This window comes from Perna viridis, chromosome 9 (genome assembly GCF_037379345.1).
Source record: "Perna viridis isolate PV_CMFRI_1.1 ecotype Kerala chromosome 9, ASM3737934v1, whole genome shotgun sequence".
Taxonomy (NCBI): Eukaryota; Metazoa; Mollusca; class Bivalvia; order Mytilida; family Mytilidae; genus Perna; species Perna viridis.
Window position 1 is genome coordinate 2,889,954 of NC_142453.1, and position 27,935 is coordinate 2,917,888.

A 27,935-nucleotide genomic window follows, 5' to 3' on the forward strand; every position below is an offset into this window, starting at 1 on the left:
ATAAAAATGATATTGAATATACCAACAGTTTGCTTTTGCTGTTTTCAGAGTTTTGCCCAAATTAAATTAAGCAGAGAGAGAGAGAGAGAGAGAGAGAGAGTATATTAAGTGTAACTGTTAGTATAACATGATGCGAATATGTTTTGATATATTGACGAACAACATATAATAGCTTGGTATACATACTTTAATTTTAAACTACAAACACTTACGTCTTCGAAAATTACAACATCAAGATAATTTTTTAGTGGCAAATAATTTTAAAATTATTAACGATGTACAATAATACCGTCAACTTTACGGAACATTAAGATCAGTATTTGCATTTCAAAGATGTGAAGATTTAGTAAGCAGAAAACAAGGTCACTAAGTCAAATATAGTATTACATGTTTTATCGTGTTTTTGAAAGAATCATCATTTAGAACTCGAAATCAAAACTACTTGTTCTGAAGTTGATAAATCAATCTTTGTTTTCATCGTTGCAGTTGTTGTTGTTGTCTTTTTATTCTTTTGTTTGAACATCTTTCTGTTAAACAGTAAAAATACAAGCGGATTCGCCAAACTATTAAGTGGCGACAAGGTAAAGAGTACGTTTGTCAAAAAACTTAAAGGTATCACTCCGTAGTTAATCATAAAAGCATCTATTGTTATCGGTGCCCAGGAAACAATGTAAGCTGAAATATAAATATGAACAATAAAAAAAAAGAAAAACAATTCAATTTAATATCGATTAATTTATAATTTAAATAAATAGGTCTTTTAAAACAATTTTAAATTAATAATTCAGAAATTAAATTTACAAAAGGCCACAGATGTAAAGCATTGTTATGTTTGTGTGATGAATGCGAATAAACGTAATTTGAAGACGGTCGAACATACACATCGAAGTATAAACAAATATATTTGGTATTGAGGCATTTTTGTTATATCAATTCAACGTCCATACCAAACTAGGTGTAGTCTTTTTTGTCAAATCTAGGAAAAATAAATAAATAAAAAAGTTGTCCATTTTCAATATCTTCTGAAGTCATGAAATTTTTAACCTATACTTTCATTTAGAAATTAGTAAAATAGTTTCGTATTACTCCAACAGCAAAATTAGCAATGTATACGCTATTCTTTGGAAGAGTAATCAAGGGAACCAGGGTTATAGCGGTAATCAAAAGAATGTAATCCAGGGACAAAGACCAGACAAAGAACATAGAGTAACTAAAATCATACATATAAAGTAACAAAAGCAAACGAGCTACTCGGACTCCACTAAAAACTGAGAGCATGGACCAGGTGCACCGGTAGGGTAACCGTCCTCTGCTTTTCTAGAAACACCCGCCGAATTGCTCATAAAAAGTCAAGTCCGGGGTAGACAAACAAGGAAAGGAAAACTATGACCCGTTGAATAAATCAGTTTTCATGGTAAGATTGACCAAGAAGAAGTAATACCCATTTTAAAATAAAACTTGCTTACGGTTTACCGTATGCATAACAAGTCGTAACTTATTTAAAAAATTAAACCACATATCGAAATAATTACAAGTCAATCTAAAATAACACCTAAGTCCTACGGTTGTTATTTTTGTTCACAGTCTTTGGTGGTAGATACAGCTTGTCTTTTGGTCGATTTGTTAACGTGTTCGTATTCTGTACCGATATCGAGAGTTAAATCTGAATTTGACAGATTTTTTGGTTTGTTCTATTATTATAATTTCTCACCATTGTCATAGTTTGAGGAATGTTGAACCTATAGTCAAGTGGTTTTCGTTGTTTTAAACGTTCAATTTATTCGTTTCAGTTGTTTTTATAAATTAGGTCGATGTTTGTCTTATGTGAATAGTTACACATCATATTTTTGGGGGTCTTTTACACCTTGCTTTGTGTAAAAGGTTTTGCCCATCACTAAGAAATGTTAAAATTGTTCGTCGCTTGGCACTCGTACCACATTTCATATTTTCAAACATTTGTTAAAAATACATGAATAAATAACTAAAAAACAAGTCAGTTAACCGTCAGAAGGTTAAACTGCAAAGTATTCTTTTCAAAAATTCAAACACACTCGGTCGTTCAAAAATGACTGTTTCAATTATATTTTTTTTAATGCACAGCAAAATTTACCTTATATGTCATTCTCTAAATAGCAAGTCTGAAAATATACTTTTCAATAAAGTGTTATCAATGATAGAAGTGCTTTAAATGTGAATTGAATTCGTTAGCAGCAAAAAGTTCAGCTTAAGCAATTACATGTAAGGTTTACCCTGTTTTCTATACGTACTTGTACAAAACAATTGTCTCTTTGCTTACCTATGACAACTAGCAGCAGAAGTTTTACCGTCTTTATTTTTGCTTTTGATATGTTTTGATGTCCAGAATTGAACCCATGTCTATTTCCTAAGATTATAAGTACACATTGTATAAAATAAAAGTTTATAATAAAGCATAAAAGTTTATCTAGTGTAAAATTAAACTTCTTTAATTTTTCCGCGCACAAACCATATTTCAGAGTACATTTTCCATTGCGAATGGTAAGGCGAGGTTGTCAAAGGAACGAGAAGTCATACAGTTATTATGAACAACCTTTTTTTCAAGGAAAAAAATACTACAAAGTAAAGGATATGAAGTAAAAAAAAATACACATACAAAATAAAAATAAACTGTAAGCCGTACTTCACTAGTACATGGTTTATGGATCTGTCTCATAGATGGGGTCGGTGTCTTCTTTTTATGACGAACTGGAATAGTTCAGTTTATCAAAACCTTTATGACGAACTGGAATAGTTCAGTTTATCAAAACCTTTATAAAATTTCAAAAGCATTCAATGGTGGAATACAGAACAAATAACGTTAGTAACAAACCATACTTTTACCAAGATATACAGAAAAAAAAAACTGGTTCGCTAAAAGGGATACAACCCTTCAGAGAGCTTTAACAAATCTAGATATGTTTTATATAAATGTATCAAATTTTAATTTCGAACATTACCAATTCTCACCATAAGAATCTGTTGTGTGAATAATACCACCTTTGTCACGATCGTGGATCTTTTTGATGATGATACCATAGCATGTTACAATAATTGTTAATGGTATAACCAACAGTATAAACAGGTCAAACCATAACATATGCTGTAATGATCAATGGCAACTTTAACAAATTTAAAGATTAAACTTATGTTTACAATTTAGTAAAACCCTATTTTGTTTCTAACATTGTGGAATATTCCTACAATGATAAGCATACAGGAGCTAGTTACAATGTTGGTATGGTATAGGGATTTGGTATTTTTGTAGAGTTTTAACATCATTAATTTTCGGAGAACCTCTTAATGTGTGTAACTCAAAGGTATGTGTTTGCCCAAACAATGAATCTTACGAAAAACAGGATTTCACAACATTTTTTTCAACAGTTGTATTAAAGGATTTATTAGGTTTTTTTTTCAAAATTCGGACAGATGATAGTTTTGGGTTTGTTGTTTAGATTTCAACATAATAATTACTGGAAATGGCAAACGTGTCAAGAATAATGTTTGAACACTGAATTACAATCGACAAAAAATGCATGATACTTTTTAGGAATATATGTCGGTTAACTGAAATTCATCCTAAGTTTGAAATTTGTATTGCTATATTTAGAATCTTGGTTCCTTTGATTACTCTTTATTTCTTTAACCATGAGCTTAATTGGATATAAGATAACACATCTGTAGAAAGTTTCGCAGATATGTGTTTTACTAAACAATGATACCTGATCAAAATGAGAGCGCATTTCATTTATAGAGTAATATAAATGTCATATGTGCACTGGGAAATAATTTTTTTGTTACAAGGTAGGTTGTTTTGCCACTATTCTAGAACATTTAATACGGAACATGGGTTGACTTACGCAAATCGGCCACGTTTTTCTGTTAAATATTCTCGCGCAATCATTTATCTGCAGAAGAATTTTCACTGTTCATAAATGTCAAATGCAATTTATATGAACTATTAATGATCAAAATGTTAAAAAAGTTTTTGAAATACTTACAAGATAGTTTGGATATTTAGGCCCACTTAAATCATGATAACAGTATCGTTCCTCTCCATCCATGACGTATGTCCCATGGACTCCATACTGAATTGCCAACAAACCCCCAATTAACCATGCTGTCAATGCCAAACCATATTTATAAATCGAGGTTTTGCTGGCAGTTGATAAAGGCTTAAGAATAACATACAGTCTATCAATGGTTATCACAACAATTGCGTATGTAGATACATAAATCGCCATCATAGAGAAGAAGTTATAGTAACCCATACATAGAACTTCCGTCCATCTGGCATCAAACTTATTGAACAGAGTCTCTGGTAGAACATAAAACAATCCAACACAAACATCTGAAAGGAAACACACTTTTCATATATTGACGGTAGCTGAACAGTGTAATTTATGTTGGTGCTCTATAGGGCTATCGTTGGCATGTACTTTTGTCTGAATTTTCGTGAGTATATTTTTTGTTTGTTTTTACAAAATAATTTCGGTGGTAGTGCTGTACCGATCATCCTCTAATTTGTAGATTGTAATGCTAAATGTGTATGTAGCGGAGCTTTAAAAGTAAAAAAAGGATATTTATTAATTGATGTTTTAAAGATACACCATTGTTCACATTAAGATAAGAATTTCACAAATTCCCAAACAATCCTTCTGCAATAAATAATTTGCATATATAAATAGATAATATTCACAAACAATTATTAAAACAAATAATGGAGTTGACATAGATATTTTACAGTCAACTTACCTTCGTAGAGTATCCAGCATGACACGCACCTTTTTTTTTTTTTTTTTTTTTTTTTTTTTAAATTTATATTGGCCTGAACATTATTCGTACAAACAAAATCTTTAATTTTAATGTAAAGTATGTTAATTGTTTACCTGAAATGGCTAGATTTAGGACAAAGAATCCCATTCTTGATTTCTTCCTCCGACGAAACAACAAAATTATTACAACTGTGTTTAATACTATAATTCCGACTAATAGCAATAAAGCCAGCCATTTTACCTGCAAACGAAAAGATTTTTAAAAACATTATTTTGTTTTACCAAGCTACAATGAGAAGTATGTTAAAGAGGTGTATCATATTATGTATTTCATACATTTAATTTCAAATGAAAGAAAACAAAAAAGTGCAAATACTAACAAGATTTTATTCTACATCAACAAACAGACACAGAGATGTGTTTTTGTTTAAGACGATGGAAGCTCAAAAATCCATTAGCCTTTATTAATGTAACAAATATTGCTAATTGATTCAGAGTGGAAATGCCCTGGTAACCATATATATATTGATACTGCTTCGAATAGTTTTAGTTTCATTTTTTAATAACGCAAAAAAAAAACCAACAAAAAAAACAAAAAAAAAACAATGTTCTAGTTATTTTTGTAGTATGTTATTTCCTTCTCATTTATAACACTTTCAAAGTGAGCCCTTTTTTAAGACTACTAACATTACTTACCACGATTGTTTCTGTGTTTTCCTGCTTTTCGTCATCTTGGTTTGAGGAATTTGTAAGGTTTGCAGAAATCACCAGATAACTGTTATTTTCCATTACTCTTTTGACCGATATACTGTGAATTTAATAAATCTCAGCAACCTTAATTACTGGCATTGGAAGAGGTAAGTGAAAGGTTAATTGTAAGAAATATTTACTCCTTTAGATTTCTTTCACGCCTAATAAATTATCTTTGAGTGTAACTAATGTAACTTAGAAAAGAAATAACGTATACATGAAAACCAAAGTACATGATTAATAGTAATGATCGAATTTTACAGTAAACTAAGTTTGAAAGTTTGGCATTGTATTTAAACGTTAACATTCAATAAAAATTTTCCGCTATAACCTTGGTTCCCTTGATTACTCTTTGAATAAAAAACGTATGTATGTTTGAACTAATTGTGTCTTATGTTATGACCTCAATAACTACTTTAAATTTTTATTGCAGCCATATGAACACTTGAACAGGGTTATTCATTTTTTTTAATTTACCTTTTTTTCTGAATGCGTTGACATTGCAGATTATTTGAAACACTAACAATTTAGTGAAAAACAACAATTTACAAGCAAATGCACGATTCTTACAACGACTGTTCTTGAACTTTTTGGGCTGATTGCCACACAATTTAAATCTATGTTTCTATGTAAACATTAATCAAACATCAATTGAATATCAACTATGATGTAGGAAAAAGCAATTATAATCACGTTTGAATTTATGATGAAATATAATCTTCAAAGTAAGATAAAGTGTATAATTCCCAAGGGATAGTATTATGGAAGGAAATACCTAATCTGCGGAAATTAATAACTTAAAGTGTTTGCTAACAATTAAATTGACAACAGGGAAGCGCGATGTACTACTCATATATAATCCCGTTTTAACGTGAATAGATTAGTATATGTAAATAGAGAACAGTTGTGAAATGACTAGAATTATTATGAGCAGAAGTAGTTTGCAAAGTGATTACTGCAGATTTAGATATCCGCAAAAGCGATACCAAAGCGTCAGTAGTGGGCTAATTAAAATACATCTACATCCAAAAATATGGTCCGAACGTATACGAAGTATACAAAAACAATCTATATACACAACGTAGCAACCCGAATACATTAGATTGCACATAAAACTGAGAATGTTTGCTTTTTTCGTGAAGGGCGGTTTATACACCAAGAACATTGTAATTAAGATCAAGCAGGATAGATAACCCATGGTCAGTAGGTAGATACAAAACATAGTTTACTTGCTTACAAATGTTGCACACTGAACACTAAAGCAGGCACACTATGACCTTCCGTAACAATAAATGAGTAAAATCAGGTGACCTGAAAGAGTGAGAAAATCATACACATTGCAAGTGTCAAACCGCCTCTTGGACAAGAATTGAAATAAATTAGACTTTGTACACAATACACAAAGAATTTATCTGTTTGTCTATTCTAGAGTTAGTGGTATTCTCAATCACAAATGCGTGAAATGTGGGATAAAGACCATGTAAGTATAGACAAACAAGATTATTAACCAAACACAGATAATCTAAAACAAAACAAACAAACGAATAATAATGAATCAAATAACACGATGCAAAACAAAACAAAAAAACTAACTTTTAATGAAACTTATCTTTTATGAATTTTCTATACATTAGTTTTAAAGCAGATGGACATATTGATAACTTACCGTTTTCAATAGAAACGATCTCACAGATAAGACACGATATGTTGTTCTTCCTGATACTCCTGCTTTCGATAAATAACATGCATTGATATAGTTGCGCATTTTCCTAATGATTGCAACAGATCCTTATCTAAACCTTATGACAAAAATAGCTTGTATTAATTTTATATTGACAATACAAATGCATTTGATGTAAATCTTGATAGGTGTGGGATTTGTTGTAATACTATATAGTGCACCCTGTCGGAATCGAACCTTGAATAATCCGAAAACCTGTATAAAAACCAAGGGCGAGTCAAAATATCATCATATTAGTACAAATGTATTTTAAACCTTGTGTAACATAAGACCTTTCTAAACCGGATAAATATCAAAATAATAATAAAAACAAAAACAAAAACAAAAAAACAGACGCGTTTAAGACAGGTTTCAGTGTATGCCAGTCTTGCGTTGAATTTACTCATTTTATATCGGTAATAGAAATTTGAAGAAAGCTCTTCACAAGGCTATTGAATATGTAATTCATTTACATAACTTTTTAAACTATTGATTAAAAGCTATGTCAAAATTGTTTGGTAATGACATTTATTCTTATGAAGTATTCGTTGGTTTGTCAAAATTTAAAATGGATTTCATGAATTGCGTATAAACTGCGATCTTTAAACAAAGTTTTAGAAAGTAAATTGTATTAAAGTTATCATCTTACCTGTTAATTCCTTCAGATGTCAGGTGTTTACGAAATAAAAACATTGACATATACAGTTACCGAGTTTCCTGATATGCAATATGATAGGTAACGCTACCGAAGCAGGTCGTAATTACCATTATGAAGTACCTAATTTCAACCCATCACCGGAGTTTGACATGATTTAAATTTTCAAGTGATTTATTTGTTTTTGTTTGTTTGTTAACTTTGTCCTTATATTCAATTTGTTTATGTTTCTTTCTTCCGTTTAAAACAATGTTTTATAGATTGATAATTTTGCCACATGATTTTGATTTTTCTGTATCGTCCTATTTTGATGTTTCGGTATTTGACATCTAAATCAACCACAAAGATATATCATATATCATGCTCATTTACTTTCCGTTTTCTTTCAACAAGTTATTCTAAAAGCATGTTTCATTCCAAAATCCAAATTTGATGCCTTTCGAAGTCATAAGATAATTAAAACGTATTAAGTAACCAACGGACACGAAGCTGTTTGAACATGTTTGCTGCTAATGTTCAGTCATATTTGTCAGATTTTTGACTCCTCTTTTATATATATAAAGTATATCAAAGTATATATCAAAGTATACATGTTATAGCAAACTGACCCTCACCAAATTGTATGAAACACATCTTAAAATTTTATTTGAGAAGCAGGTATCTTGTTTCATCATGGTATTTTCTTCAGGGTTTTCAAAAGATAAAATTATAAAACCCACTTATACAAAGAACGAACGAAAATCCAGAAAAATCCTTTTCTGCCTAAATTTCTGATGCATGTAACTTAAAAATCAGAGCACAGTCAACAGTCATTTTCATATTGTCCAAAAATGAAAGATCCTTAACGGTTTTACAATCTTTTGAAACCCTTGTTATTTTTAAACGGAGCAACTGACATCATTAAGCAAAATGCTACGATGATAAAATTGTAATATGACGATACGAAACGTAGATAAAAAGTACTTTTTCTTTGATATTTTCTTTAATGTACAGTCAGAACTATAACATATATCCAATAGATAAATGAAATATAAAATAATAATAATACAATAGATAGACGAAATTCAAATGTGGAATTATATCACATACAGTGAAAGTTATGAAGATATGTCTTTACAAGAACTGTGTTAATGATGTTTATAATTATTTTGATTACCCAAACAGACAGTACAACTGTTCGTATTTTTAGAACCCTTAACACTTCACTTGATATATGGCTGTTGATTGATTATGACATCCATGCATAATTAACATTATCATCTGTTGGAAATTTCGTTTTGTTTTTGAGGTATCGTTGTCAAAAGTTAAGTAGCAGTCCATGTAAGAATCATGCAAAATGTGATTTATACTTTGAAAACCTACATATTTTGTTTTTGATATTTACTTAAAATATTATATTTGATAGAAATTAATATGTGGCTTTTCATATAACCCGTGCTCTTAGAAGATAAATAAATATATATTATTATAAAGCCTAGCTGGCCGAGTGGTCTAGGGCGCTGGATTTTGTGGAGATGGTGTTGCCATATGTGTCATAGCGGTAAGAGTTCGAATCCCGAGGAGGGAACGACCAAAAATTTGCATCGCAAATTTGACAGGTCTAACATCGAATAGAGTCGTCACACACACACACACACACACACACACACACACACATATATATATATATATATATTAAAGTGTGATAACGTTTAACTACGCTAAAATACAATAGAAACCATTTGATTTATAATGTGTATTATCTCCTATGAGCAGACAGGTTAAAATTAATGATAATACATTTCATCATATAGACCAATAAAAAAACTTAATAACAAAAAAAATTATAGCCTTTTATGGATGTTTGACATATTACAAAATGTGCATGATTCTTACAAAGACTCCTACTTAAAACGTTAAACATTTACAAATCAAAAAGGCAATTACAAAGTTACGTAATACTAAGTCTCCATGTGGAGATTATAAAAAAGAACATGCAACATTTAAAAGAATTATTAGATAAAAAGGTTTTGTTGTTAATGTAGCGAAGTTCCATATATATTGTCGATTTTGCTTGTAATACATGAACGTAAAAATCTATTTTCAGAGTAATTTCTATTCGGAGCAAAGCTAGTAAATAAGGTTTAAATTTTTTGTCACATCTTCTCACATGTTTACAAAATGCTGAAATTTTTAATCGACAACATATTTGTCCAGTGTGATGGACGTGATTTTCAACAAACGGTCAGCATTCCAATGGGAACAAACTGTGTTCCTTTACTGGCTGACCTATTCCTTCACTCTTATGAGGCTGACCTTATAGCTGATCTGATCCGAAAAAAGATAATCGTTTGGCTAGACCCTTTAATCTCTGTTTCCACTATATAGATGATGTATTACCTTTAAACAATCCTAATTTCGGGGGATTTGATACATCGCATCTACCCTTAAGAACGTGAGATAAAAGATACTACAGACACTGTGAAGTCAGCCTCATCTCTTGACTTACACTTAAATATCGATGGTAAAGGAAATCTATTGACCAAACTTTACGACAAACGTGATGACTTTTCATAAAAAAAAAATTGTCAACGTTCCTTTCGTCTGTGGCAACATCCCTTCAGCACTTGCGTATGGGGTGTTCATATCATAACTGCGCTGATTTTGTGTATCGCACTAGAACTATCTCAAATATGCTTCCGGGACAGGCTTATGTTGCTACAAGATTGAAGTCATCACTACAGAAGTTTTATGGACGTCATCATGAACTCGTGGATCGTTATGGTGTATCCATCTGCACCATGAAAACTGATTTATTTAACGGGTCATAGTTTTCCTTTCCTCGTTTGTCTACCCCGGACTTGATTGTTTATGAGCAACTCGGCGGGAGTTTCTAGAAAGCAGAGGACGCTTACCCTACCGGTGCACCTGGTCCATGCTCCCAATTTGTAGTGAAGTCCGAGTTGCTCATTTACGTTTGCTACTTTGTATGTATGATTTAAGTTACTTTATGCTCTTTGTTGTGTATGTCTGTTTTCCATGTCTTGTCTATGTCCCTACATTACATTCTTTTGATTACCGCTATAACCTTGGTTCCCTTGATTACTCTCTCACATTTTAAAACAAAGTAAACGACCGAAAATTATTTTGAAACTTTCTTAAAATAAAAATTATTTCAAGTTTAGGTAAGACAATTTATTTGATAATAACGTGCTGTCGTAAAGCATTACCAAAATCATTGGTTGTTGTATAACACATTTGCTTTGCTAAAAAACAAATGATACATAATCAAATATTTTATCACAAGATTTTTGTCTCAAACACGACGTAATAATATTAAAAATAATGCATATATTTATAGTGAATTAATATTTCTGGATCATTAAAATGATACATCAAAGGTTTGAACTAATTCATCCACATTTCAGATATGTTGATAGACATGCCATAAAATCCAATCTAGAAACTCATATGTAAAAAACAGAACGATCTAAAGTTGCATCTCTTAGACATTATGTTTTTTATAGACATAAAAAAGAAAAGCAACATACACAAACGTTAACCTTTAATTCGTTATAAAAAGTGATAATTACACGTTCACGGTTCCAATCTTGAATTGACCCAATTCTGCTCATTCTTTCAAGAGTCCTTCTATAAATAAACCACCTAGATTTTCCGATATTGGTGGCACAGAATAGGTTTCATTACACCACGTGTTTGTTCGAATGTAATATTAAACTGATGTAAAAAGTGGACCACCAAGGATATTTGTTGACAAGGTCCTACCAAATTATCTAAATGGTAAAAGGAAAAAGATCAAATAGTAAATATCTTTTCATTTAAAGTTCATAATGCCTTCTATGTATTTTATTTTTCAAAATTTAAGCAAACAACAAACCAACATTATTTTTTTTTTAGTATTGATCTTTCCTTCGGTGATTTTGTTTATAGAATATGGCATATGCACTTTCTTAGTCTTCCATAAACACAAATTTAAAGCAACCAATTGTTAGTACATGATACAAAATTAGATAATTGTCATTGCAAGATATGAATGTAGAGTTCTGTGTTTTTTTTTTTCTACCAACAGGTACTGACTGATTTTAGAAGGCTCAGCAGTTCATATCTATTACCTGAAACTAATTCCTATTGTATCTGTAACAATACAAAACCTTAAATAAAATGATGGATATGACGTTATTTATGACGTAACCTTTATTTAAAAACTAAATCAGCCCTGCAGTTATTTTAGTCTATTTGTCAAACACATGGGAAATTAAATGACCTTAATTTTACCTTGATATATAAAATAATCACCCCTCAAATATGAGATAAAGTTAACGGTGCTTAGTGACAAAGTAGCTACGATTTTGTTCGATTCACCACAGTACTCCACCGAAGCGTTTATTAAATATATTTGTATGAATAAATGATGATACAGATACTAATATTATGTTCAGTTTCAATTTTACCAACAGTAAGCCTGTAACGTAAGCTAAATTGATAAAAACAAGTGATGCATGTGTGATTTAATTGAGAAGAATTGTTGAATACCAAATTTTACAGCGAATGATGAACTCGAAGAGATACTTGGGCTTCTATCAATTGAATAACCATTTCCTGACTCAGGACAGAATGTATAAACAAATGAAGAGATTAAAACGTTCCTGCATGTTATAGGAATTTCAATCTAAGTTTGATATAAATTTTAATACTTTTTTTTAATTACCGAAGGAAATTTATCAAGTCATTGTCCTTTGACCAACTATATTCCCTATATTTTATATCTAAAACAACTTCCCATTATGTGAATTAACCATACAGTTAGGCTTACACTGAAATCTCTTTTACAAAGAGATAAATATAACTACTCGACAAATCAGGCAAGTAAAGCAAATCTTAGATCACATGATTTAAAATTGTTACATGGCTTTCTATTGGATTTAAATAAAATGTTTACACAAAATAATACGAACATCAGAAATAAAGTAATTATACTTGTTTTTTTTACCTTTTTGGGGTTTGTTCTAATCTTAAAACAAGGCCGCATTTTATTGTTCAAATATACCAAAGCTAAGGTACTTCTCAATATCTTATGTACAGGTGCTTCAAATAGAAGTCATTGACTTGAAGACAGATTTTTACCTGCGTTAGATGTATAATGGAATCAAAAAAGATGTTTCTACTCACCACTAGTTACTTGTTGTAAGTACTTTTTAAAAAGATATATTTTAAAATACTAGGAAGCGTTTCAGCAAGTTTACTATTAATGTTCAGTCACGCTAATACAAGCGTGCTGGATTCAGCAACGAGGCGGTTGGTGATACAGGGGAATGCGTTCGTATCTCTGAAAACGGTGATTTATATTTCAATCTTATGAAACAGTGTGTATGTTTTCGTGCATTACAAATTATTACAGAAATAAGTTTTTGTAGATTGTAATTAAACGTTCTATATCAGACATTTCATTCTTTCCAGGTCCAGGGTAATAAATTTATCGCGCAGACCCTCATTATTTGTACAATTACGATTTTGCATTTCATTCAACTCGGAAATATTATTCTGACTTCGATCCACATATTTATCAATGTATTTCCCGTTTACTTCATTTTGATGACAGAAAAGCACTGATATCCAATTTAAAATGATTATTTATTACCTTGTCCTGTATCAAAACTTCGACCGCGTGCTCTCATTATTACCATAGATAATAGAATTTAAGAAGATCAAGTAAAAACAATGTTAATGTGATAACATAGATGTAGAACATGCAGGGTTAAACACCATCAAAGTGCAATAATATATACTTACAGAGTATTTATATGATCCAGAGACAAAAATGTGTCAATGGTAGTTACTAACAACAGAACCTATTCACTAAATCAACGAATACATTATATAGATATATAATTATTTAGTCCAAATGTCCATTCAAGTGACATGAGCTCACAGTTCCAAGGCTTGATTTTTTTAAATTATACATTAGTACAATAAAAGCTATATTTTATCTAGAACGACTACCCATCAGCAAACCGTATACTATAGCATTGCATATTGCCAGTTTTTATATTCATCAATAAATTTATCAGTTATTTGGAAACCTATTAAAGCAAACCGGTATCTAATTTGATCATTACAAATTCAAGCAGAAATACACATTACATTAATATATTAACCTTTCAATTATATTGTCCAATTGTGTTAACGCACAGAAATATCACGTATCAAACATGAAACACGTTTTTTTTCTGATTAAATATTAAGTAAATTAATGTTGTACAATTTGTTGTTTTCCGGTTTAGCGTCGTATGTCCCATTCATGATGCCATTCTTTTTTTGTGTCGTAGTCTTTTAATTCTCCCATTAAGATTAGGGCAAAATTTGTTAATTGGTTGCTAATGAAAGACAAAATAAAAGGAGCGATTTTATTGTATTATTCAAGTATGTATACCCCAACACCTCTGGAAATATCTGTCAAAGTCAACGATGCTTCAGTAATAATTTTAATAGCTCTACGTTTGTTTTATATATGCATTGAATATATTTTGAGACAGAAAAAAAACGAAAACAAAAAATAAACAAGAACAAACAAAAACAAACAAACAAAACAAAACAAATAAAGAATAATGATCTGCCACCCATTCCCAGACAGCATGCCTCCGTTGGGCAAACGTTGACTGATGGTTGGATCGTTGCCTTTATTTTTAACCGAAATATTTTTAACTTGACAACCAAATGATTAAACACGACATTTTGAAATTTGAAATATTCTTATCATAAAAAGATTCTACGTTTTCCCAACGTTGGTCCAATGTTGGCCCTACTATATTTGAACAACCATTTCATTTTATGTTCCTCTGTAAAAACTTATTTTAGAAGCGAATTCCGCGTGAGAGTATTATTAAATTTTGATTTTTAAAACAAAGCCATGATTACATTATTTGCATTATTCTACATTTGTCCAACCCAGAGCCAATAGTGAGCCAACACTGAACCACAACGACGTTGGTTACAAACAAAAAAAAAGACTTAATATTATTCTTGTTTCAATATGTATGTCGTCTCAAGAAAGTAAAAAAAAAGAAAGCAAATCAGGATGTATGAAAGCAACTATTGTGTTGCATCTAAACTGCGACACTAAGATGGGCCAACGTTGGCCCAACGTTGAAAAATCAATATATATATATATTTATTAATATAATTTTACTTCTTTCAAAAAAAGTATTGTTGGCTCTTTTCTTGAGTTCTGTTAACTGCATGTTTAATATTCATGCAACAAGTATTTGGATTTAATATTTAGAACTAATTATCATGAATAACCAAATCTAATTTATGATAACAACAGTGTATATGATTATCTCTCCATCATGCAGCCTTGTAACTGAGACCACATTACACCTTTTCAAAACAAAAGTGGTCTTTCATTTTAAACAAATGTATACATATTTTCAATGTTAATTCATCCTAAACACAAAAATTAACAGGTATTATCATATGTCTATTCAATGCTAAAAATTGCAAATTTTCAAAGATCAGTATACCAATGCTCGTAGTATCTGTTAATTTTATAATAGATTTTCTTGTTTTAATCTTATAAACTACAGTCAGCTTGTCATTGGTATATTCTTATTGTAAAGAATTTATATGATAAGCTGAGGATAAATGAGAGCCCTTACTCTGTAGGAGTGCTTATCATAAGCACTCTGCGACATGACCAGGAAATACATAATAAAATTATGGTCTAATACTTAAGGAATACAATGGTCTGGCCATATGGTTGGATTAACGTTGGCCTTATGTTGGGCCAAAATTGGGGATTCGTTGGGTCACTGTTGGCATTACGTTGGACCAACGTTGGCCCAACTATTCTTTGCCTCCGTTGGGCCAACGTTGGCTCTCTTTGCACTTGCAACGTTGGGTCCACATTGGGTACCCTATGTTGGGCCATCGTTGGCTCACTTTGCACTTACAACGTTTGGCCAAAATTGGGTACCGTACGTTGACCAAACGTAAATGACTCCATTGAACCAACGTTGGCCCAACGTGGGAATGGTGACTGGGTTGCCCGATTCTTACACAGAATGGTTCGTTTTAACTTTGATGCGTTGTCTGCTTTATCTCATATTGGAGTTTTAATGAAGTATTATTTACACAATATTGCTTGAGGTCTTTTGTCGGCATATCTCTGCGTAGATAAATTAGTTTTAACTCAATTAAAAAAGATTATAACTAACATAAAATATGTGTTACCTAATACATAACACTAGATATAACACCTCAAGCTTTCAAAATGATTATTTAAAGTTCTCAAAATCAGACATAATCCAATATTTTCAATAAGTGCCTTTAAATAGTAAAGCAAAATATTGTTGAAAGCAAATATTTACTGAAAAGAGGTTCTTATTTTTTGCTATATATGCGATGCATTTGGAATCGCGATAATAGAAGCTCGCTTTATTATATAACTTATAATTTTCATTCGAAGAAATGTAAAATGCAACAAATAAAGACCGCGAATATTTGTTACAAAAATTTATAGGGCAAAAAATTTTTTTAAAAAAAGGCACCCGCGAATATCATCCGCTTTTCGATATTTTGTCTGGCTCGTTGTGTTCATCTCTGTATAATTACAGACTGCAAGGAAGTCTTTGGTGATTAATTTAACACCTGTTTCTGAACCATTCTCTGCCAAATAACACATATTTCTAATAAGTGTAGTGTTACCATAATTACATCGTTGATGTTTTCATAGATAGTTATCAATCTTCTTTAATTAACAATAATAATCATATAAATAGAAAAGATAATCCTTTTGGCTTTAAAACTTATTTCGAAGAAAAAGTGCACTGCAATGCAAAAAAAAAAAATAAATAAAGTAGGTTTTTGCTTGAACAACAGCCTACGCCTCAAGATGATAGAAATTATACAATCGTTATTTGTTTTTTTTTGTTGTTTTGTTTTGTTTTGTTTTGTTTTTGTTTTTTTTTTCTTAATTGAATGCAACCTCTCGGTTATTGACTAAACCCGGCAACCAATCTCTATTTATCATCAGAAAAGGTTTGACGCAGTAAAATTACAATTATTATATCTAACTTTTAAGCATTTAATTATTATCAATATTCAATGTATTGGTATGTTTCGGTCAGACATATTAGTTATAAAACTAAAACAAAACAAAAACAAAACATATAATAGGGAACAAATTGAAAAGAAAATGAAATATTCATAATAGCAATCCTTTTACGACCTCTAAAGATCAATAAAACTCAATTAGTAACTTGAGAGGTCGTTACGCAGTTTGTTTTACTAGACAGAAACGTTTTTAATGTATAAAGCATTTTGCCACACGGAAAAAAATACGTTACTCAGTGTCATATATACCGAGTTAAAAAAAAACAATTAAGGTTTTTTTATAAAATGTCAGACAAAGAGGGACTTGCGTTTGTCATATACCCTACTAAATAACTTTTTTGTTCAAATTTAGAAAGGTGAAATAATACTACTTAACAGTCTATTAATGTTTTTTTCTGTTGTTGTTTTTTTTTAAATAAGATTAATTAGATTGTGTATGAATGAGACAGAATTAGTGATCTTAGTTTGTTTGATTTATAAAGGTTTGTTGGTCAGTAGGTTAATGAATATATAAATACAACCCTGAAATCAGAAAAGATTACTGTTATGTAAACACACGTCACATTGAACGAAGAACGGATTTTGTTGCACCTGGAATTACCTCTGCCTTTGGATTGTCTAAATTTTGTATGGTGTAATATTTCATTTAAAGATAATTGTTATTGTTTACCGGTGTTTACAATAATTTCTGTAAAAAATCCAAAAGTGTGTCAACCATAAAATGCCTCTTGGGTCTTGTCACGTTGCTTTTCAGATTACGAAGAGGATTAATTGTATTAAAATACAAATAGGCAACATTCCATTTCAAATGAAAACACACACAAGCTGTGGATGACAAAATTTGTTTTGCACCATAATTACTGTATTATGCGATATTTAGAAACTTAATGCAAGAGAAACTTGATCCCGTCAATATATATATATATATATATATATATATATATATAAAGGTCTGAAAAATTCCCGATGTTAGAACTTTCAAATTTGCGATGCAAATTTTTGGTCGTTCCCACCGCGGGACTCGAACTTGTACCGTCGTGACATCTATGGAAACACCGCCTGCACAAAGTCCAGCGCCCTAGACCACTCGGCCAGCTAGGCTATATAAGAATATAGCTTTCGCTGGCCGGGTCATTCCTCCTCGTAAGATTAATCTACGGCTGTAATTTAGTATATGATGTATGGTAGTACGGGGCAGTTCATTTAGATGTTATCAGGTAGGATAGAGGATCAAATTAATGATGCATGTCACAACAAATCAATATTATACATCGTCTCAGAATGTGACGACTCTATTCGCTACACTGCTCCATCGGATCAAATTGATACAGGGAAGATATGTAAACGTATAGAAAGGTCTGAACAATTCCCAACTATGTTAGAATTGTCAAATTTGCGATCAAAGTTTTGGTCGTTCCCTCCGCAGGACTCGAACTTGTACCGCTGTGACATCTATGGCAACACCGCCTGCACAAAGTCCAGCGCCCTAAACCACTCGGCCAGCTAGGCTATATAAAAATATAGCTTTCGCTGGCCGGGTCATTCTTCCACGTATATATATAGAACAGGCCTCGTGTATAAATATTTGTGTCAATGCTTCATGAACATGTACAAAATTAGTCAAAACGTATACCTAAACTTTACTGCTAGCAAGTTTAGGTTTAAAAATATTTTAAAATATTTTTGCAAATGATAGATATGAACATATAAAAAAGTCAGAACATTTTAGAGAAAAGAACCTGGTTTATTAAAGAAATACCAAGACACGATCTGTTTGAAGTTGCTTATCAAAGCAAACACATGAAAGCAAAATAGCACATGCCAATCAGACTTCATAAACACCTAAAGCAATTATATCTTTCTCTAGAGCATTCCTGTCGCTACAGCACTCGGTTTTGATTTATGTAATGAGTACAGAAGCCCGGAAAATGAGAAAATTATGTTTAGAGAAAGCGGTGAAGGTCGTTACTGCTTATATCAAATTTAAGTTACTTATTTTGAACATCAAGCTGAAAGCAAGTAGACCAGGATTAGAATGCGAAGCAAATTTACCACATTAAATTATTATAGTTTAACAGAAGAAAACTAAAGGAACTACCATATACCAGAGGCACTGATACGCTAACTTGTTTCATTGATTTTTTTTTGTATCGATGTACCAACTTTTTTTATGATAGCTTTGTGAATCATTATATTACATCAATAATGGGGACAATTGTAATCAATATAACATAGTTTTCATATACATTCTACCCAGAACCTGTATTCTGTTTTTAATTTTTTGATGAGCAACTCAGTGTGAATTTGACGAAAATATAGTGCTCTTACTATGTAAGTGCACCTAGTCTTTAACCCTGTTTACATTGGATCCTAGGTTGCATTTAATTTTTGTTACGGATTGTGTATCGTTGTGGTTGTTCTTTTTGTGTAAGTGTCTACATTATTTGTCTAACCGATACTCCTGAATATGTTCTTTTTGTGTGAGTGTCTACATTATTTGTCTAACCGATACTCCTGAATATGTTCTTTTTGTGTGAGTGTCTACATTATTTGTCTAACCGATACTCCTGAACATGTTCTTTTGCTTATCGTACGAATCATAGGATCCTTAATTTCCCTTCCATATTAATGTACACAAACTGACCCATGGTTTTGTGATGCAACAACTTCTATTTGTCGGTAGTAGTTAAATGTGTTGAATGATGTTGTAGTTTGATAATTTCATTTGATCATATTGTCTTCATAGATTATATGTATGTAACCTTAAAATATATGGAAACTTAAAGATACCTTTGAGTCTATATTTTATTTAAAAGTATGCTGTAAAATTAATATTGTTCTCATATTTAGAGTCTTGTGATATTAATTCAGAAGAGTTTAATAATGAACTTATCTTCTGCTAAACAAAACACAGAAAAAGCACAGGAATGACAGGCCATTATTTTTGTGGATAACGGAGGAAACCGTTCCTAAGTTGTAAGCATGTGTTTTATACACAAACACACAAACGTACTAATGACCAACCAGTCCATGTAATGTCAAGACACTGTCAGTGGTAGAGGTGATTCAGAATGTAAAAAAAAAATCCACGGATAAAACGATTCGTATGTTTGGTCTAAATGAGCTGTGTTTTTATACGTTTTATATTCAGATCTCTATTTTTGAAGAAAAAAAAAACGCATCTCTCACTACAATCAACTAAACCAAGACAAAAATCATACACACTTCATTCACTTTTTATTAAACAAAAATCACCATTCTAACGAAAACAATAACAGCAGCTATGTGGTCTGTAATGTTTCTGATTTTTGAACAAAAATGTAAGTGATTTTTGAACAAAAGTGTAAGTGGTGGGTTTTAGAAGCACCCCGACATACTCTTTTTTTGTTTTTTATACTTAAGGCATATTGCAAGGTCGTATGTTTAAAAACTACATTTTCACAAGAGATGGCTGAGAAAATGTTCGCCTATGCCGTAAAATATACATCATAAATATCATCTTGTTCTATGGCTGTTTAATTGTAACCCTCACAAATTAAAAATCATTTTTTTATACGCAAATACTAATTGAGGTATCTCACATAGTCTATACATGATGTCTAAAAATATGGCAACATGGCCTGTGATGACTGAAGGAAATGCCATCGACTCTTTCGTAAACTTAAATAGAAATATTGTAACCGTTGAGGTTCTGTATAGTTTAAATGGATAAAAAGTCCAAAAATGGTGTGTTGCACTAAACGTGACTTTTAACACGATGCTATTATTAGGATCGTGTCAGTTTTGAATTGAAAATCATTCTATCAAAGTCATTTTGATAGAGTAACTTGACAAAATACGCCACACTATTACAAAATTGTGAATTAAGTGAGTTTATTTTTCAATGAACTCCTTTGTGTAAAGGCAATAGATAAAATGAATACTCATGTTGTTCGCATAATATAATTTGAATTAGTCAGGGGCCTCATTCAATGCATTGCATGATTTTATGATTTTACGTTCAATTTTATTATAGGTTTGCTCATAAATGTATTTTCTTTTATATAAAAGCATAAAAAATGATGGTTGATATAACTACGGTAAAAAGTCATTCGGATTCTCTATCATCTGTAGAATTTAAAACTGTTTTAGTGAATCGTAGTTTTTGAATGTTATCATAATCAAAAAAGAATAATCAGTAATGATTTCTAGTTTCAACAGGTCATAATTTACCTTTCCTAGTTTGTCTACCCCGGACTTGACTTTCTATGAGCAACTCGGCGGGTATTTCTAGAAAAGCAGAGGACGCTTACCCTACCGGTGCACCTGGTCCATGCTCCCAGTTTTTAGTGGAATCCGAGTTGCTCATTTATTTTTGTTACTTTGTATGTATGATTTTAGTTACTTTATGTTCTTTGTTGTGTATGTCTGTTTTAGACACGGCACGGAAAAAAAATCTTGGCTGCCTTGATTACTTTTGCATCCAGCTTAGGATCCAACGTTTCCGCAAATGTTGTATAGCAAGCAGTCATATACGAGGTCCTTTTTGTTCCAATTTTAAAACATTTTTTTTTAATTACTGTCTGTATAATTTATACATCTATATTCTTTGTTATGTTTGTTTGTTTTTGAATTCTTTTGAATTCCGCTAGAATCTTGGTTTCCTTGATTATTCTTTAACTCAAAATATGTCCAACAAACCAAACAATTTTACGAATATTGATTCCTAGAACAAGGCCTAGGATGACGTACCTTATCATGTGATAAAATATTCAGGTATCAGTCAGCCGATGGATGGCAACGCGTTATCAAATGAGTTTCCAAGAATTGGAAAAGCTAATATATTTCTATACTTATCAAAAACATGAAAATTACTTTTTGTCTTTATTAATGAGCACTGCTAATTATTTAAAAAGAGATGAAGGGGTTGTTTTCACGATTTTCATGTTAAAATATTTCGGAACTTTAAAACATTGGTCAAAAATCGTTTGTGTAACTAGCAAACTGTTTTCGAAAAAAATATGATTATATCCAAATTTATTTTCTTTCTCTTTTTTCTATTATATCAACTATAATATCTGATAGAGATTGGCTTAGCTACATCACATGAGACTCAGCCATCAGCATTGTTTATTTGTTTACGGTGTGGGTATCAATATTTTCTAATTACTAAAAATGATAAGACAATATTTACCTTGATTCAAATCAATGTCATATCCACCAAAAACCATGCGCACAGCATATATCAAGGCTATTGATATAAACAACACTAATATATTCTGCGGTGATTCCAGACATACACTTGATTTTGCACAAGCACATATTGATGGTTAACCGATTTTACCAATGTAAGAAATTGATATTGAAATTTTAACCTCGTGTAATTATTTAAGAATAGTCAAAGTACATTCCATTTGTTTTACAGAACAGAACATGCATCATAAAAAAAACCCTTACAGTAAGATTAAAAAAAAGGAGCAAATTGCATTTGTTCATGTAATAAAACTGTTGCCCGAATGTCCCCAAACCAGATTTCAACACACATATGACTTCGACATAGATGCCTCGGCATATGTATACTTCATTTTTTAAGATATTTATACTAGATAAGAGCTTCTGGGAATCTTTCCCGTGATGCACTGATAAAACGTACAAATACAGCGCAAAGATGAGGAAAAACGCACTGGATAAGTTGCGAAAAAGTATTTTTATCCTCTTTTGCAACTAGCACGGTTAGTGTTAAATAATGAGAAAGGTTATTACTTAGAAACACCATCACTACAACTTAATTCTAACTTTTGTTAGAATATAAAGATGGAAAAGCCCTCATCGTGTTATATTTTATATATTTTATTGGTGTGTCAAGTATACGAACCTTCTACCAGTAATCCTCTTTTTAAATATTAAACTTACACATATACTGTAACTTAAAATCAATTATTAACTAATAATTTGCATTATTACAATCAACAAGGAGGAAAAAGATGGATTTAGAATGTTAACAAATCGATAATTATTCCAGATCCTTTAATCTCAGTTTCCGCTATATGGATGACGTACTATCGTTAAACCTTCCTAGTTTCGCGGGCAAGATACATCGCATCTACCCCAAAGAATTTTAGATAAAGGATACTACAGACACAGTCAGCCTAATATCTTGACCTACACGTAGAGATTGTTTAGGAAAACTATTGATCAAACTTTACGACAAACGTGACTTTTCATTCAGAATTGCCAACTTCCCTTTCATCTGTGGCAACATCCCTTCAGCACCTGCGAAAGGAGTTTTCATATCACAACTCATATGTTATGCCAGAGCTTGCTGTAACTATGCAGACTTTTTGTATCACGCCAGTACTCTTACAGTTAGGCTTCTGGAACAGAGTTATGTTGTTATAAAGTGATCACTGAAGAAGTTTTATGGTCTCCATCATGAACTCGTGGATCGTTATGATGTTTTGTTCATCGTGTCATAGTTTTCTCTTCCTCTTTTGTCTACACCCGACTTGACTTTTAATGAGTATTTAAGCGGGTGTTTCTAAAAAAAGCAGAGAACGCTTACCCTTCCGGTGGACCTGGCCCATGTTCCCAGTTTTTAGTGGAGTTGGGGTTTGCTCATTTGCGTTTGATACTTTGTATGTATCATTTTAGTTATTTAATGTTCTTTGTTGTGTATGTCTGTTTTCCGTGTTTGTTTTTTGTCTCTGAATTACTTTCTTTTGATATCCGCTAGCACATTGGTTCCTTTCATTACCTATTAACGTACATACACAAAATGATGCTCTATTTTTGTTAATTTGTGGCAAACAATACTACATATGCTTTTTGAATGTGAAATGATAGGGTTTAAACCAAGGGTCTGTAAAGTATTAAGTAAGAATATGTCATTTGTTAAAGGCACTCCTTCATGAATATTCCTTCTGACCATTGCCTACATATTACAATTTCAATTATTTTGTTATTACTTTTCATATTCTTAAGCATAAGACTTACATAATCACCGCGGTTGAAAAATGGAATATTTATACATAGGCTTTGGAGAAAAATTTCCAGATATATTACAATATTTGATGTAGACCATTCAGCAGGAAGCAAATACTTATTCGCGAGCATATGTATATGTTTATGTACATACTTGCACATCGAGAGGAAGTGCTGATAAGTTGGTTATTTTTCTTCGAAAAAAACCTTGAACCTTGAACATTATCAACGGAAAATGTTAGCAAATTATGATTTTTGTAGCTGGATATTGCACACATAACAATACATTATAAGTACTAGTTTATGATAATGAGTAGGCAAACGGTATGATGATGTATACGAGTCCGGAATCTCACTAAACACAACAATATCACATGACTGTCTCCAATACAGTTTACGCAGATGAAAGACAGAAATGCCAAGCACAATACAAGATATAAAGTTGCATTACGCGATATGTTTTTGTAAGCAATATATTGTACATTTGGGAAGACTAATCTGGCTACACGGCTGCTCGTAATATACAGAATAGAATGATATCTGGCAAGACAGTCATTTTTAAAGTTTCAAATTGTTGCATTTGATAAATATAAATTACAACACATATTATGGCCAGCACGTGTACTTGACCCGGCTGCAGATATCTGGGTTATACAATTCTACCAAATATTATCAATTAACCCTGTTAAACCATGTTTATTACAGCATTTTAAAGAAACTAAGTTTTATGAACCGCCCTATCTTTTTTACAGATTATAAAATAGAATTTTATTTTCATCAAAATTCAATCTACGGTAAAGGTTGTAATACTATCAGACAAATACACCAATTAAACTCTGTCTTTCCTCCAAACATTTTGTATGTCTATTAAACAAATTTGGAAAACAAGTGCTTAATGAAAAACTAGTACGATTGCCAAGCGAGTGCTCGCGTACATTTAAATCATCATATGGCACATTCTAATTTGCATTAGAATAAGTCATTTACCTTATCATTCTTAGAAATTATGACGTTTTTTAAGCTATTCTATATGTGAAAGGCACATAATTTTTGTAGAAATATCCATTTTCAATATTTAGAAGTTTAAACTTTTTGTTTCGTGTAAATAAAACAATATGAACTTAGGCACGATAAAACTGATGCATTGTCATTTAATTTTCTCGTGACATTACACGATATTCATTTGAAATTGAATTTCAAGTGAATAACCACATACGTCAAAAAACAAACTACCTTTCAATACTAATTAATATCCATTCTTAATACCTCTATGTATTTCTTTGAAATAAGTTTAATTTTCGTAATTGAGGGTAAGATGTCGCGTTTATCTAACAACCAGCTATACGTATTCTATATATAAAGATGTCGCGTTTATCTAACAACCAGCTTTACGTATTCTATATATAATATCACATTTTGATATGATTCTATCATATGTCTGCAGAACTAAAAATCACTTATGAAGATATGCATTAAAAATAAAAGAATACCAAACAAACGAAAATTGTGAAAGAACTGTTTCATCAATGTAGTGTCTTAAAAGGGTAATCAAGGGAACCAAGGTTATAGCGGTAAACAAAAGAATGTAATCCAGGAGACAAAGACCAGACATGGAAAACAAACATACAAAACAAAGAACATAAAGTAATTAAAATCATACACACAAAGTAACAAAAGCAAATGAGCAACTCGGACTCCACTAAAAACAATCTACAGTGAATGGTGGATTTAATAACTACATTTACTGTTTTGTGTCCGCGTGCCATTAATATAGAAAATTGCATTTGGTAGAACTCTCGGATATTGATTTGGTTTCGTCTTTCGATAGTTTTGGTTATGATTACTTCTTGTACACAACTAATATTTTGATGATGATATTCCTACATATTTGATCTTAATGTGCTGATGAGAGGTTATTCCTTAAACCTTGTGTACAGCATATCGAAATTAACAATATATAAAACTGGTATTTTTTTTACTTATTGCTAGACATAGGAAAAGTACAGTGATTGTACATTTAATGCAGTCATGAGTGAGTGCTTTGAAGCTATATTTTTCAGAAATAAGTCCATCTTTTCTTCTGTCGATTATATTGTTTTTCTTCTTTTTCTAGAAATATTCTTTTGTGAATTGTTCATCTTGTCCATAACACTCTTACTAATCTGCCGAATGGATTTAATTAAATTAGTCACAAAAACAGACCATCATATATAAATGTGCTCAAACGTTTTGCAATTTAAAACATTTAAAATGACCCGCTGAAAAAAAGTCAAAAGTCACATAAAATCGTAGAAAGTTCATTCTTGTTTTAAAAATAGTTGAATACAATAGCATCCGATCGGTCTTATTTAAAAACAAATAGTCATCATTTTAAAATGGTCGCCGGTCAAAAAGTGAAAAAAAAGTTGAAAATAAATTCATGGAGCCTAAGAAGCAGATTCAAAATGTTCATTTTGACAATGATCAAGCTAGGGGAACAGCATGTTACCCTGTGCGTGACAATAATGTCTAGTTTACTTTTTCGTGACATATATAGGCCACAACAAATAAATACCACCAAGAGACTAAAGAATGCAAAGACAATTACGTGAAAAAAAGTACATGTACAAGATGAAAAAAAAATAATGAAACTCAATTGTCCTAAAACGGAAATGGTCAAAGTCGAAATATAACAAAAACAAGAGAACAAACATAAAACACAATACGATATGAAATCTAATGTGAAAAAAATGCTGTTTGGACGGTTAACATTCATGTCTTGTTCCATCAGTGCAAAACGAAGATTTATGTTTGCATGTGTACAAAGCGCTCCAATTATGAACATTCTTTTTACATTTATTTGAACGAGTATATCTGGATTTGTTTATTTAACTCTTATCAATTTCCTAATACAAATAGCCGCACTACAATTAGACAAAGTAAAATGTTGTTTTTTGACAGCGATAGTGTAACAAGTCATCATCAACTATATAACAGAAGGTGTATTTACACATTTTACTGGAGGTTTGGGTCGACATCATAAATTCATTAATATGTTCCCGTTCCCACTACATCATAGGCAGCTAACTAACCACATAATAGTTAAGATGACAGATTTTCACTTAAACTCCTCTTAAAAAAATATCTATTTAGTGGAATAGTTTTTTTGTTAAAGTAGTAGATAGATAGATAAATAAAATGATATATAGAAAATAGTTTATTTGAATTACGTTTAACGAATATATTCCAATAATTATCATTAGCACATCACACCTAAATGTTTAAATACGGCTTCGTAATCATATCGAGGTTTTTTTTTAAATTGACTCTTTAATAATGTTAAGCTCCTCACTGAAACTGTCACAATGCTTATATTTCTCAGTACGTTTAATGTAGAGTGCTTTGACTATAAACGTTATCGAGTTAGTTTTCAATACAAGACATGCCATAGTTGTTGGCTCTACTTTGTTATCGTTGTTAAATCAATATGATTGTGACTTTACAATTATATGACATATCTTGATACCAAACTACCAAAAGTAAACGAAAATGTATACATTTGTAACTGCTATTCTGACTGCTATTTGAAGTATGATAGTTCCTCAAAAATATGATTTTATAATTTTATATATGATCATGTCCAAAAAAGACCAAAATTTTCAAACCATTTAAAAGACAATCATATTGAAAGCTATAGACAACAAATCCGGTATCTATATTTGACTTAAATGTTAACAGTTCGACTTACCTTTATAACCAAAATTATTGACTTTCGCCACGACTCTAAACCTGAAAACAATATAACAGATGATGTCCGACAAATATAATATTGTCATATATATAGCAAGTTCTCTACCCTAAGTGGTTACATAATAACAAGTAACTACAGGAACAATTCATGTAAGAATTCATTCATGCATTTCAAATTTCCGGTTATAACAGAGACATAATCAATCATATTTGTATTGTG

General features: G+C 31.2%; 1 protein-coding gene across 10 annotated transcripts; it reads right to left on the reverse strand.

Moving 5' to 3' along the window:
- Positions 1–173: 173 nt before the first annotated feature.
- On the reverse strand, positions 174–27,834 carry LOC148606117 (cardioacceleratory peptide receptor-like). Of its 10 annotated transcripts, none has more exons than XM_088545241.1 (9): positions 7,207–7,779; positions 6,778–6,851; positions 5,487–5,598; positions 4,905–5,031; positions 4,017–4,366; positions 2,986–3,118; positions 2,633–2,724; positions 2,297–2,383; positions 539–675 (listed from the first exon to the last, which is right to left on the reverse strand). In XM_088545241.1, the coding sequence occupies exons 3-8, from the start codon at positions 5,577–5,579 to the stop codon at positions 2,330–2,332; spliced, it is 849 nt and encodes a 282-aa protein (XP_088401367.1). In that variant the 5' UTR covers positions 5,580–5,598; positions 6,778–6,851; positions 7,207–7,779; the 3' UTR covers positions 539–675; positions 2,297–2,329. The 10 variants fall into 10 exon arrangements, with proteins under 10 accessions (XP_088401361.1, XP_088401359.1, XP_088401362.1 ...); XM_088545242.1 differs by having other exon boundaries at positions 2,660–2,724; positions 7,207–7,777; XM_088545235.1 differs by lacking the exons at positions 2,633–2,724; positions 7,207–7,779 and adding an exon at positions 27,714–27,731 and having other exon boundaries at positions 174–675.
- Positions 27,835–27,935: the final 101 nt, after the last annotated feature.